The sequence below is a fragment of the Chenopodium quinoa genome, unplaced genomic scaffold, assembly GCF_001683475.1.
Source record: "Chenopodium quinoa cultivar QQ74 unplaced genomic scaffold, ASM168347v1, whole genome shotgun sequence".
NCBI classification, from domain to species: domain Eukaryota; kingdom Viridiplantae; phylum Streptophyta; class Magnoliopsida; order Caryophyllales; family Amaranthaceae; genus Chenopodium; species Chenopodium quinoa.
Window position 1 is genome coordinate 5446304 of NW_018743389.1, and position 13049 is coordinate 5459352.

The following is a 13049-nucleotide window of genomic DNA, read 5'->3' on the forward strand; positions in this document are numbered from 1 at the left end:
TTATTCATATCGTTGTCAAAAAAAAAAAAAAATTTATTCATACTTTACTGTCATGGATGTTTGGATGAACTTAAATATAGTAGAAGCCATATATAGATTGAGGTAAAGGTAATTATATAATAATCTCATACTATCATTCCCAAAAACTCGTGAAAAATACATTAAAGAATCAACAAGCACCATTACCTAGCTATAACTACATACAAGTATACGCTAACTTTGACAATTGCTAACCAATTGAAAAAATAAAATTGAAAATAAAAAATAAAGAAGATAATAGTAATTAAGTTGCTAACTAGTAAGGTAGAATACTATTGTTCCTCAAAGTACCTCCTTGCCCTGCCCTTGAACCATGCAACGACCGCGATCCCATGCTAGACATATAATTATTGTAACGCCTAATAGATGATGGTGCTTGATATAATCTACTCAGTAAGAACTCAATTTTTGACAAAGAAGGATTATTACAAGAACTATTATTATTAGGTAATAATGAAGATGAAGAAGTAGTAGTTGTTTGTTCCCTTGTATCGATTACTACAGAACATTCATCCATAGATAATGATCGCCGTAAACCGAACTTAACCAAGTCTCGCGGCCCTAATCCTTGTATAGGAAGGGTCATTTTCGTCGAATGACATAGTCTCCCGCCTGATCTTGTCCTAGGAAGACCACGACGACATCCACCACCACTAGGTCCGCAACCATCAACTCCTCCTCTACCACTAGAAGCCGTACCACGTACAAGTGATCGACAAATTGGGCAATTTATATGAGCATGGAACCAATTATCGATACATGATACATGAAATACGTGACCACAGTTAGGGAGCCAACGGATCAAGTCCCCTTTAACAAGTTGTCCAAGGCATATAACACATTGATCATCTTGGTTGATTCGATACATGTCACGTGTTTTCGACGAGTAGAATAAAATAGGGATGGTGTTGAGTACACGATCGTTGAGCCCTATCGTAGTTGAAGGTTCATTGGACAAGGTTTGAGCTCTTTGATGTCTTCTTTTGCAAAATTTGATGAACATTATATGAAGAAGTGAAAGTGCTACGGATGTTGTGATTATAGCACCTAAAGAAATCACTAATATTGGAAGATAATTATTTTTAGAGGTTTTTTTTTGGATTGAAGAGGTTATATCTTCCATAGCTTAATTAATCATTGATTAATTTTGGTTCAAGAGTTTAATTAATTCACTAAATTGAATTTGTTTTTGGGAGTTTGAAGAAGTAAAAAGTTAGGTTTGTATTTTGAGTGGAAGAGCAAATGTGAGATTTATAGGAGTTGGTTGTTGCGCACAAAAATGAGGTTTTATAGGAGGATGACCCTACTTACTTTTACTTTTGTTTGTTGTGGAAAACATTTGTATTGCATTATCAAGGGTTTATTCCTTTTTTGGGACCCTTTTCTTTTATTTTGATTTTTTTTTTTCTTTTTCGTTCATGAAATTGACAGTTTCTTTTTTTTACGCTCCATTTTCTTTGTTTCTAGTTTTGAACGAATATATAAGTGCACATAGTTATAGAGTTTAGTGGTAGAGAAATCGTGATTGATTTATATTTTTTCATTTAAAAAAAAATTATTGATGTGATTGGCGAAGCTCAAGGAAGTTTCCCTTAAAATAAGAAAGCTCAAGGAAGTTAGGTATTAATTTTAATTATTTTGTTATACTAATTAAAATAAAAATATGTAAATGAAATATTGAGTCCAAATCAAAATGATATAAAATTAAGGTTTATGATTTAAAACTAGACCATTAGATTCGATGAAACTCGAGAATATGAATAATAACTTAATAATCTTGAAATTTACTTAAAGCTAGAAAGCCTAGAATGTAATTGTTCATTAGCACGGGATATAAGAAAGATATTTGATACTCATCATGGGAAAATTATTGGTATAAATAGTTATTGGGTTATTTTAAATACAAGGTGAATAATATATTAATTACTTAGATTAGTCTCGTGGAGTTTCATACTAAAATTAAAAACAAAAAATAAATAAATTGTGAAACAAATAATACATCAAATATTAAAAAAAAATAAAAATAGAGTTCATAAAAAAATTGAATGATGAAAAAAATACTCGTGGAAATAAATTTAAATTATTATTATTAGAGAGAATAGATCGTTATTCGAAAATTGATACTAATAATAATATAGCTGACTAGAATTTTAATAATATAAAATAAAAATCATAAAATGATGACATCATTTATAGTTTTGGAGGGAAAATTTTCAATGACATTATGATTTTTGTCTAATTTTAAGATATGATGATGTCAGTGGTTGCTTTTTTAGTATTAGTTATACATTAAAAAATTTCTATTTAACAAATGCATTATATCAAATAAATTATTGGTATAGGTTTTTTTTTAATTAAAAAAAACCGCATTTTTTGTGTGGTTGGCCACACTTTGTGGTCAGCTGACACACACCAAAATACTGACTGGGTAGCCCCTGACTGATTGAGTACCTTTTGATCGATTAACTCATGACCGATCGAGTAACCCCTACCAGTCGAGTAACTGTTGACTAAGTAATCCTTGATCGAATAACCCTGATCGACTAATTAGTAACTCCTTAACCAAGTAACCCTGACCTTATGGTGTGACCAGCCACATATGAAACTTTATGTTGAAACTATGTAAGATGAGTTAATCATGCAATAGTTATTGTGAAAATTTCTTTCATAACACTGAAAATTAGTCCCTATTAACTTTTTATTTTATTTTTTTATTTTTTATTTTTTATTTTATCATCATCATCATCTTGTTTTTTGTTTTTCTAGAAATCTTTACACGTTGAAAGTCCCTCACAAGTGTATCAAATATTTGGCACCTCCATACTAATGAATGTAATGACAAATCCAATTTTAGTTCAAAGTGGAGTTTACATTACCATTTTCATACATCCCAAATAAGAAAACTTATATTGACTTTTGACTATCATATATTACGACATACGTAGATCGTTGTACACTTGTACTGTACCATTTTTTTTTTTTTTATTTTTAATTTTTTTTTTGTTTTAATTAGTCTGAAAAAAAAGTGTCAAGAACTAAATTGACTTGAAAGTAATCCCATTCAAATTTAAAAATCTATAGGTACATTGATTTTGGGAGGGTCTGTTCTATTCATTTTAACTAGAATGTGTTATAATTAAGGATAGGATTAAAAAGATTACAAAGTATATAGATGTAGACAGTCTTTAATAAAACCAAAAATAGTAACAAAAAAAAAAAAAAAACTTGATTACAAATAAAAAAACCAAGTCTTGATTCCCTAAAAAAATAACTCTTGAAATATTATGCTGAATGAATCTAATTCTTTAATTTGATTATTCGCGTATCTCTTGTTTCAGATAGTAGAATTCTTCCTCCCATCTTACTTGTAAAACAGATGCAACTATGATATCATCATTTCCTATCTCGGGAACATATAGTATGAAAGTGAATGTATTCATAAAACGTTCACTCAGATAATCCTCTAAAAAGTAGTCTCCAAATTCCTGATCATAAATAACATATTTAGGCATTATGCAGGTGTGTAATTCCTTAATATATGATTAAAGGGTATAATTACGTTATTTGTCATCGCTTGAATACTTGATATTGGACAACCGATAATCATCTTAGCATAATGGCCAAAGAATATAATATATTATGTATTTGTAGTGTCACCAATTTTTACATTAATTCTATATCTGTTATTATTGATATGATATAATTAGGTATAATGATGGGTAAAGCTGGTTATAATAATTTTTTTAAATAAAATAAAAAAAAGTGAAAATACCTTGGCCTACTAAAGGAGGGGTCACACTCCATGCACATATCAGCTCTCCTTGAGTGTCGAGCACATGATTCATACCAAATAGGCATAGAAGAATCAATGGATAACGCTTTTGCTAGTACTCGAAAGTATTTTACCTAAAAGAACACATCAAATATTAAATACCTTATAAGAAAATGTCAAACAAAATAATGGTTGACATACATACATTATGAGCCGCTAAAAACTAATTTAACTTGATCCTTTTAGCATTAAACACCATCTCCATTTGAGAGATACTATTGGCTAATATCTGACTCCAGCTGATATGTTTTTGGACATGTCCATCATCCGCATACCTATATGAGTTATATAAATACATAAGTATGCAACATAAACTTATAGTGTTGATTATGATGTTTTTAGGCTTACCATCCATGTAGATCATCAGTTTCATCAATATGAGGATCAATAAAAAGCCTGGTACATCCAACAGTCGAAAGACATGCATCTATTGGAAGGTTAATAAAAGTATTTAAAGTAATGATAATAAAGTAAATGACACCATAGTCTTTCTATGGTTATCTAATTTAAAAAATATTTTACCATAATAGGAGCCAACTGATACCATGGATGCACCCAATACATGATCCTGATTAAGCTTATGGAATAAGAAATGACCTTGATCATGAGCAAACCCTTCCTATAAAATTAGTCTCATTGTTTCCATGCTGTAAATCAAAGTATTGTTTTGATTTTATATAAAAAAAACCTTAACATTGCATAAGCTGTTATAATTACATAAACATATGGAAAATTGTGTAATATGCTTTTACTTTGTGTTGCAGAGCAACACATCTCTTTTGAATTGTTGTCTCCCACCTGAGACTCTATATGATTCAGACACATAGATAACCAATCCAATAACATCTGTGTACATTCATCACATTACTACAAAATATGCCTTAGAGACCTGTTAAAATAGGCATAAGAGACCTCTTCTTTGGAGGTCTCTAGCTCATAAGTCTCTTAACCTAAGAGACCTGGTCAATAGAACAGGTCTCTTTGGTATTAATAAGAGACCTAAGAAGTGAGACAACAGGTCTCTTTGCGCGTGATTATTTTATATATTTTAGAAAGCAAAGAGACTTGTTACCATGGCCAACAGGTCTCATAGTTGTTATTTAAGAGACCTGTTAGTAACGATAACAGGTTTCTTTGTTATTTTTTTTTTTAATTTTTTTCCCAAAATCCAATTATATTTGTATTTGTTCATGTATGGTATATGAGCTGTATTTGTTCCTGTATGGCACCTGTAGGATATTTGTACCTATATTTTTCACCTGCTATATATATGCACATCATATACATTACTCCATAATTTTATAATATTCATGGAACATACAATAATAAACAAAAGTTGATAAACACTTTTACAAATATCCATCAATTATAGTATAACCTCCAAAAATACTATACAGCAACATCTGCAAAAAAAAAAAATCCAGTATTCCCCAAAAATATAAACCACTCATTTAATTTCCATGCCATCTAAGATAAGCTCCAAAAGTACTATACAAAAAATTCTAAAAATCGTAATACTTTCCCAAAAGTAATGGACAAACTAAACTCACGCAATGTCTATACCATCTTCATTTCCTTCATTAACATCATCTTGTTCAAGCTCTAGAACATACTTAGCCCACAAGTCTCTAATTTCGTCAATATTTTCAGTTGAATATGTACAGGGGTCCGCTTTAAAAAACTGCAAGATAAACAATAAATCGCCGTATATAGTCATAACTCATTGATAATAATAATGGAAGATAATGCTATATTATAACTATATTAAAAAAAAAATTACACATACAAACAAATGAATATAATGATATGGGTTGAAATATGCAACGTCATGATTAAAATGAGCCATTTGGGGGTAAATTTTTAGCAGCACCTGTACAAACATTCAAAGATTTTAGATATTCAAAAAGGAGATGTTTAGATAAGTACCTATATATTATTGTTGTATACAATGTTAACACGCACATATACCGAATTAAAAAACTTGATAAGCAATACAAATTTTCATTATCTAGCACATGATCTAAAATCACATTCCAGTTTACTGAATAATTTTTGGATAAGAATACCGAAAAGTCTACAAATAAGGATACTAGCTCCGCGATCTTCCAAAATGATAATAACATGCTAATTAAAGATTCATACTAGTTTTATTTTTGAAATTGGCAAGATGCATACCATTTGTTCTGTATAAGTGATCAATCACATAAAACTAGAATACTAAATGCATCTCTAACTAAAGCACACCCCACATTGAAATCCGAAGGAGAATACTAATTTTGAAAAGCCACATAAGACACAATAAATATAAATCACAATTTAAAAATAATCACCTTTACCACTTTGTATATGATTTCTTAAAATAATACATCACCATTCTTAAAATAATCACAATATAATAATATTTGAACTAAATTCATCTTAATCTGCATGTCTATGGTCAAGGAGCTAGTTCAATGCTTACTAGAGCCAAATAAGAACGATAGACAATAAGACCGAAACAGTTGAAGTTTGAGCATACTAGAGCTAAATAAGGTGCATCAACAAGATGACATGATTGCAATATATCGAAAGTAGTCCATAAATAAAATTATAATGGGGCAAAAAGAGGCGAAAAGTACCTGGTTCCTAATTGTAGATTGAGCATAAGCTCAAAGTTCTTATGACCTCTAGTAATTATCTCTCCTTGTTTCTTTTCTAAGTTAATATCTAAGACATACAACATCTGCCAACTTCTTGGACCCTGCATGTGTTCATGTATCCCATTAATCATGTATTCAAGAATGTAAGCCTAATTATATTACCTAAGGAAAAGTACAGCAACAAGATCTAAAAAAAAAAAGAAAAAAAAAATGCTTGGGTGTGTTGTAAATTCTCATTGACAACTGAATGCTATCATAGCCAAACACAATCACATCTGACCAAACTAAAATATCAATAAAAAATATTGACATACATGCCAACCATTAGGATTGAGGTCCATTAATGATTCTGAAATTCTAGTTTCTATGTTAGCGCAGCTTATTGTTCCATCAAAGGATGCATCATATATAGTTCCATCATTGACTAAACTAAATCTGTAGGGCAAAAGATAATTGTCAACCGTAAGATCCTTGAAAATTATAAGCTTACTCATATTATCGAAGGCCACTGTACCAGAGGAAGTGTCTACACTGAGGCATCTAATACATTAAGATTAACCTCATAGTGTTGAGCAAGCAAGAGTGAATATTTATATAAACTCTTTTCTTGTATACATTATCGTAATCCTAGACTACGAGCCGATCTTTCTGAAGAAAAAACAAGGGATTGGAAGATAACATTAGAGGCATAAGTGATACAAACTCAACAACAACAATAATCTACCAATAACCAATTAATCAACATTTAAAATACACCCAATTTATCATTCAAATGGAACAATACAAACTCAGCAACAACAATAATCTACCATAGCCAATTAATCAACATTTAAAATACACTCAATTCCCTTTAAAAAAAAAATTACACCCAATTCATCATTCAAATGGAATGATAAACCCAGACAAAGATAATCTTAATTAAGTTAACACTTGAGCAAAAAACAATAGAGAAAAAAGGGGTTAGATTTCGAGTTGTTGTGCTTGAACAACAAGACTATCAAAGAAATTAATCAACATTTAATATAAATTCTGCATCGATTACTTAATTTCCAAAGAGACATTCAATTTGTCGTCCAATTACCTCAATAGTGAAACAAAATTCCAAATAAATGGACGATTAAACCCAATTTTTTTTAACAATCAACAATTAAACATAACAAGCATAAACAAACATGATTAAATTATATGCAAGCAAAGAAAAACTATAATTTCTTGAAAAAAAAAACCCAAACCCTAGACATTAAGATTCAATTAAAACCCCCCAAATTAAGCCCTCTCACCACAAATTATGCAAAGGTTGGTATGTTTGAAAAGGCAAACCAGTAAGCTTCAGCGGCCTCCATGATCTGGAGGGTGACGACGACGGATTCTAAAAGCAAAGCTCTATAACTTTCGATCTCACGAATTGCGACAATTCTAGGTCTGAAATGATGGGGCTTCCTTCTTTACTCTGCTCATGGCTGGAGTAGAATTTTGTGCGACTTTGGTGGGCAAGTTCTTCCTTGAAAAGCTTCAATGGAGAATGAAAATGTAAAACAAAGAGAGAAAGAGGAGATAACACACGAAGGTGGAAGACCGGATCAATTAGAGTGAGAAAAGGAGAGAGGTAAAAAAATGAAGGGTGGGTGGTGGACCCTTACACAAATAAGAGACCTGTTAGGATAAACAACAGGTCTCTTATTTCTTTTCCATTAACTTCCACAAATGAGTGGTGGGCCCTTTAATATATAAGAGACCTATTATCTCTAATATTAGATCTTTTATACTAAAGAGACTGTTATATTAATCAACAGGTCTCATATTACAGGTCTCTTCGCCTATTTTTATAGTAGTGTCATTGAGAAAAAAATGATATGACCATTAAAACTCAAAAAATAATTTTAAAAATGTAATAAATATTCATATTATGTATTTTAATTACTAAAAGACACATACCGATGAGAGGAGAATTGGGCATGTGAAGGTACTGTGGAATGTGGAAAAATTCTATAAACATGAAATTGTACCTTGGGATATCATCACAATCATCAAGAACTTCTGTTATCATGGTCTTGTTACCAAATTTCAACCTCATTTTGTTATTGGCATATTTGTAAAATGTATCTGGAGGCATAAGCTCTAGTTGAGCAATTGAATAAACCTTTCCTTATTTCAAGATCTCTTTATATTTATCAATATCAGTATTCAATAATGTGACTTGAAATTCGTCCCCCTAGAAATTGAAAAATTTATACGTAAGTGTCAAATAAATGAATATATTGGAAAAACAAATTAAGCAGTAAGTAAAAATATAGTTCAAACTTTAGAGTCAATGAATACCATACTCCATGAACGATGGACGTAATTTGTACCTCTTGCTCTAACTTTTTCATTGACCATCCATAATAAACGCACTGTCATATTCACTTTCAATGTAGTAAGGGTAATACAACAACATGGTGTGTATCTTGTGTCCATTTCTTGCATTTTAACATCATTGAAGTGGGCATAAAAATACAATTTACATAAAATATCATTATCGATCCAACCTCGCACATGTATAAAGGTTATATAAATAGTATAAATAATGAAATAAATCTATAAAAAAAGTAAAATGGAAGCATTAACATGACAAAGAGAATTATTAAAAAAAAAGGTATAGCTCAGAAATTACACTAAAATAAACATTGTTAAGGGCTAAATAAATGTTATAACAAAACTACATACATAGCTAATTTACACTGTTTAATACTTCCTTATACAAAATATTTTTAGTTAAACTAATAGAAACATCATTCTTATTTTGTAGTAATATTTTTAGCCTGGAAGGAGATGTAACTTGTGACAGTGCAACATATAATTGGCCATGACTAAACATGGGCCTAGGGAGAAAAATGCTGACTTTTTTCAACGTTTGTCCTTGACTTTTATTTATTGTCATGGCAAAGGCTAATTTTAATGGAAATTGCCTTCTTTTGAGATGAAAATCTATCTTCTTGTTAGAAGGTGTTAGATTAATTTGCGGAATCACAACTGATTCTATAGCTCTTGGACCTGTGATCACCTGTGCTTCAATCACCCTATGACCTAACTTCTTGATTATAAGGCGTGTTCCATTGCACAACCCTATGGATTGGTTCATATTTCGCATCAATATTACTGGGGAACCAACTTTCAACTCTAAGCAAGGATTAGGAAGACCTGACAAATTTAATGAGTTTAACAATTCCATAGGCTCCATGTTATCAAGGAATCCACCATCTCCTGTATGACCCAAAGTATCCAAACTATAATAGCTCTGCATATTTCCTAGTAGCATTGATAAAATTTTCGAATTTAACTCATCTACATCATTGTTTGTTGGTGCTAGAATTCCGCGATCCTTGAGGTGCTCCCAATCTGTGTAATTTGAAGGAAAGTTAGGGTAATCAAAGTTAATGAGATTTTGCAAACCATGTTCATCATTGGTTATCAAAAAATCATGTGGCATTTCAATCCAATTTGGTTCCCCTTCCTCTGTAATGGGCACTCTTCCTATATCTCCTTCTCCAACTTTTATTATCCAATCAGCAAATTCTCGAATTTGTTCAAGAATATCGGAGGTGTTTGGGGTCAAATTACCCTATGCCACGTGGCCCAATTGCATGCTGACACATGTCAGCCTTAGAGAGGCCCAATGGGATCCACTCCTCTGCTGACAAGTGTCACTGTAACCCTAATTTGGAGAACTGATCTCCTTCTACTATAAACAGAGGAAAATCCTCATTTATTATACATCCATAAATACAAACACAAACACCGAGCAATATTAATTGCAGAATTCTCTCTGAATTAGAGAGAAAAGCCATTTACTTTCAGCACATTTATACATCTGGAGACGTTCTAACTTGATCGTCGGAGGCGAAACTCCACCCAACCGGAGTTTCGTGGTTTTGCAGGTACAAACGGTCGGCGCGCATTCGCGGAATTGTAACTCTCCCGAGGGACTCCAAAAACCCCGAAATATTTGGCGCCGTCTATGGGGAGAGTACTTCTGAGATGGCATCCGATTCTGTACCGCCTAGTAAGGGAAAGCGGCCTATGGCCGAACCTGAGGTCCATACAGACCAGGATAATGGTGACGACTTTGAGGTCGACACCTATGTGGCCCCAGACGGGTCATTCCGAAAAGGGTGCACTCGTTCCAAAGAAACAAGGGAACGGGGTGAAGACAAAGCTGGTCCCAGCAACCCAGCCGGCAAGCCTGCTGGGCAACCCCAGGCGGCGGAGGGTATAACCCCTGTCACCAGAGACGAGCTCATGATATTCATGACGAGTTTCAAAGGGGAAATCAAGGACATAATAAAGAATTCAGCTGGCTCCAACAAGGGTCAGTCGGCCAAGAAGCCTTCTCCCTCCGGGAAGAAGCACATCAAAGACTGGGTACCTACTCCTCACCCTAAACCAAAGGGGGCGGATGGGCCCCTGATCGACCTTTCCAGACTTCGTTTCCCTGAATCAGGGCAAAGGAAGGCTATAAAGTTCAACCGGATGGGTCAAAAAAGACTTACTCTGACGCCCAGATGTTCATCTAGGAGAAGAGAAGTCAACAATTGTCTAAGTCGGCCTCAACGTCGACTTTACCCAGACAGTTTCCGCAATACTTCAATGAAGTATTCGGAGACAAACCGTGAGAGTCAGTCACGCGGCATATCCGCACGTACTGGCCCTCAGATTATCCAGTCGGCTCCGTATGTGCCCCAACAGCCATACATGCCGTATGGATCACCATTCATGCAGCCGGCCCTTTTTAGGGGTCCGGCGGCACAGCAGGTCCAGCCTATGGATTGGCAGCTCCGGCTGCTAAACCTTGGGGAACAGCCGTCGGCGTTCTCTAGGGAGATAACCGAGGCAGCTCAGCCGGCCAAGGTTAAGAATGTGTTGGTTGGTACCTATGACGATACAACCAACCTGGAAGACCACCTAATGGCTTACACTAACCTCATGTACTTGCAGGGGTTGGATGACGCCGCCTGGTGTCGATGCTTCCCAGCAACCTTGAAGGGCATAGCCTAACGATGGTTTGGCAATCTGCCAGCCAGATGAATCAACAACTTCAAGACGCTTGCATACTTGTTTGCATCCAACATCTCCATGATTATCCCTGCCAAAAAGACAAGTCTCGACCTAGGGGCTATTCAGCAGGGAGACAAGGAGGGACTAAGGTCCTATGTCAAGCGGTTCAATTTGATAAGAATTCAGATTCAAGGGCTGTCTGACGAAGTCGCCTATACAGACTTCTTCAAGGGTCTGAAGGACGGGTCGACCTTTAAGTTCGACCTGGTTAGAAAGAGGGTTGCTACCCTCCAAGAGGCGTTGATGGATGCCGAAGCCTATATAAAGGCGACAGAGCTCTATGCCATCAAGCACTCGTCGAAACCTAGAAGGTCCGACGGGAAAGAGAGCCGGTCTGCTCAACCGGCCAAAAAAGAAGCAAGAAAAGAAAAAAAAGTCTAGGCGGCGGACCGTTCTGGTCAGCCGTTCCAAAAGAAAAAGAGAGAGTTGAAGCCGTACATCCCTAAGTACGAGTTCAACAAGGACTGCTCCTCCATCCTCATGGAGATCAAAGACCGGTTGAACCTTGAGAAACCGGCAGCAATGAAGAGTCCCATCAACAGTCTGGACAAGTGCAAATACTGTTAGTTCTATGAGGATGTCGGCCATGACACCAATGGCTGCTATAGCCTCAGGCGGCTATTAGACCGTCTGGCTGATGAGGGCGCTTTAAAGTCCTATATGGTGAAGTCCAAGGGTAACCCCAAAAAAAACAATGGACAACTGTCCAAGAAGCCGGATGTGAGCTCTGACACTGATGAAGAGCACATCTTTACCATAGCAGGCGGCTTTGCCGGAGAGGGTCCTACCATTCGGGGTACCAAGGAAAACATCCGGAAGCTGGTCAACTCAGTTGATGAGGGTCAGGCGTTGAAAGACACCTTGCCTGAGGTCCTCATCTCTGAGAAGGATCGGGGCAAGGTCAGGCAGTCTCATGATGACCCAATTTTCATCGAATGTAAGGTTGCCAACCAACGAGTGGGTCGGATCCTAATCGATACCGGGAGCTCGTCTGACCTTATCAGCTATCAGTGCTTGGCAAATCTCAAGTACAAGCCTAGCAGCATGCACAAGGCTTCTCACCCTCTAGTTGGCTTTGGGGGAAGGGTAGTGCATCCGGTGGGGAGGATTGACCTACCCATCCGGCTAGGAGAGAAGAGGGAAGGACGACACATGGTCGTCATGTTCTTGGTGGTCGAGGAATTGACCGCCTACGATCTGATTCTGGGCCGTCCAACCCTCAACGAGTCCAAGGTAGTCGTCATCCCATCCCTCATGCTGATCAAATTTGAGAGGGATGACGGATCAGTGGGTTCATTGAGCGGGGATTAGAAGACGACTAGGGAGTGTTACCTCTCACACGTCAAGCCTACTGTGGCCACAGCCGGCCAAGGAGAAGAACCCATTGTCCTTGATGAATTCAAGGAAGTCGCGCCTGCTCCCAAAGCAGCCGGCAAAAAGAGAAA

The 13049-nt window shown here is 35.4% G+C and overlaps 1 protein-coding gene and 1 long non-coding RNA gene across 2 annotated transcripts; both read right to left on the bottom strand.

Annotated features, from left to right (window-relative positions):
* Positions 1-295: 295 nt before the first annotated feature.
* LOC110738520 (RING-H2 finger protein ATL11-like) lies at positions 296-907 on the bottom strand. The gene has a single exon (XM_021918930.1). It carries the CDS (start codon positions 905-907, stop codon positions 296-298), a length of 612 nt encoding a protein of 203 aa, XP_021774622.1.
* A 4282-nt stretch (positions 908-5189) lies between these two features.
* LOC110738493 lies at positions 5190-8101 on the bottom strand. The gene is made up of 3 exons (XR_002514630.1): positions 7001-8101; positions 6490-6611; positions 5190-5552 (listed from the first exon to the last, which is right to left on the bottom strand). It is a non-coding gene; the product is annotated as an uncharacterized LOC110738493 (long non-coding RNA).
* Between the last annotated feature and the right edge of the window lie 4948 nt (positions 8102-13049).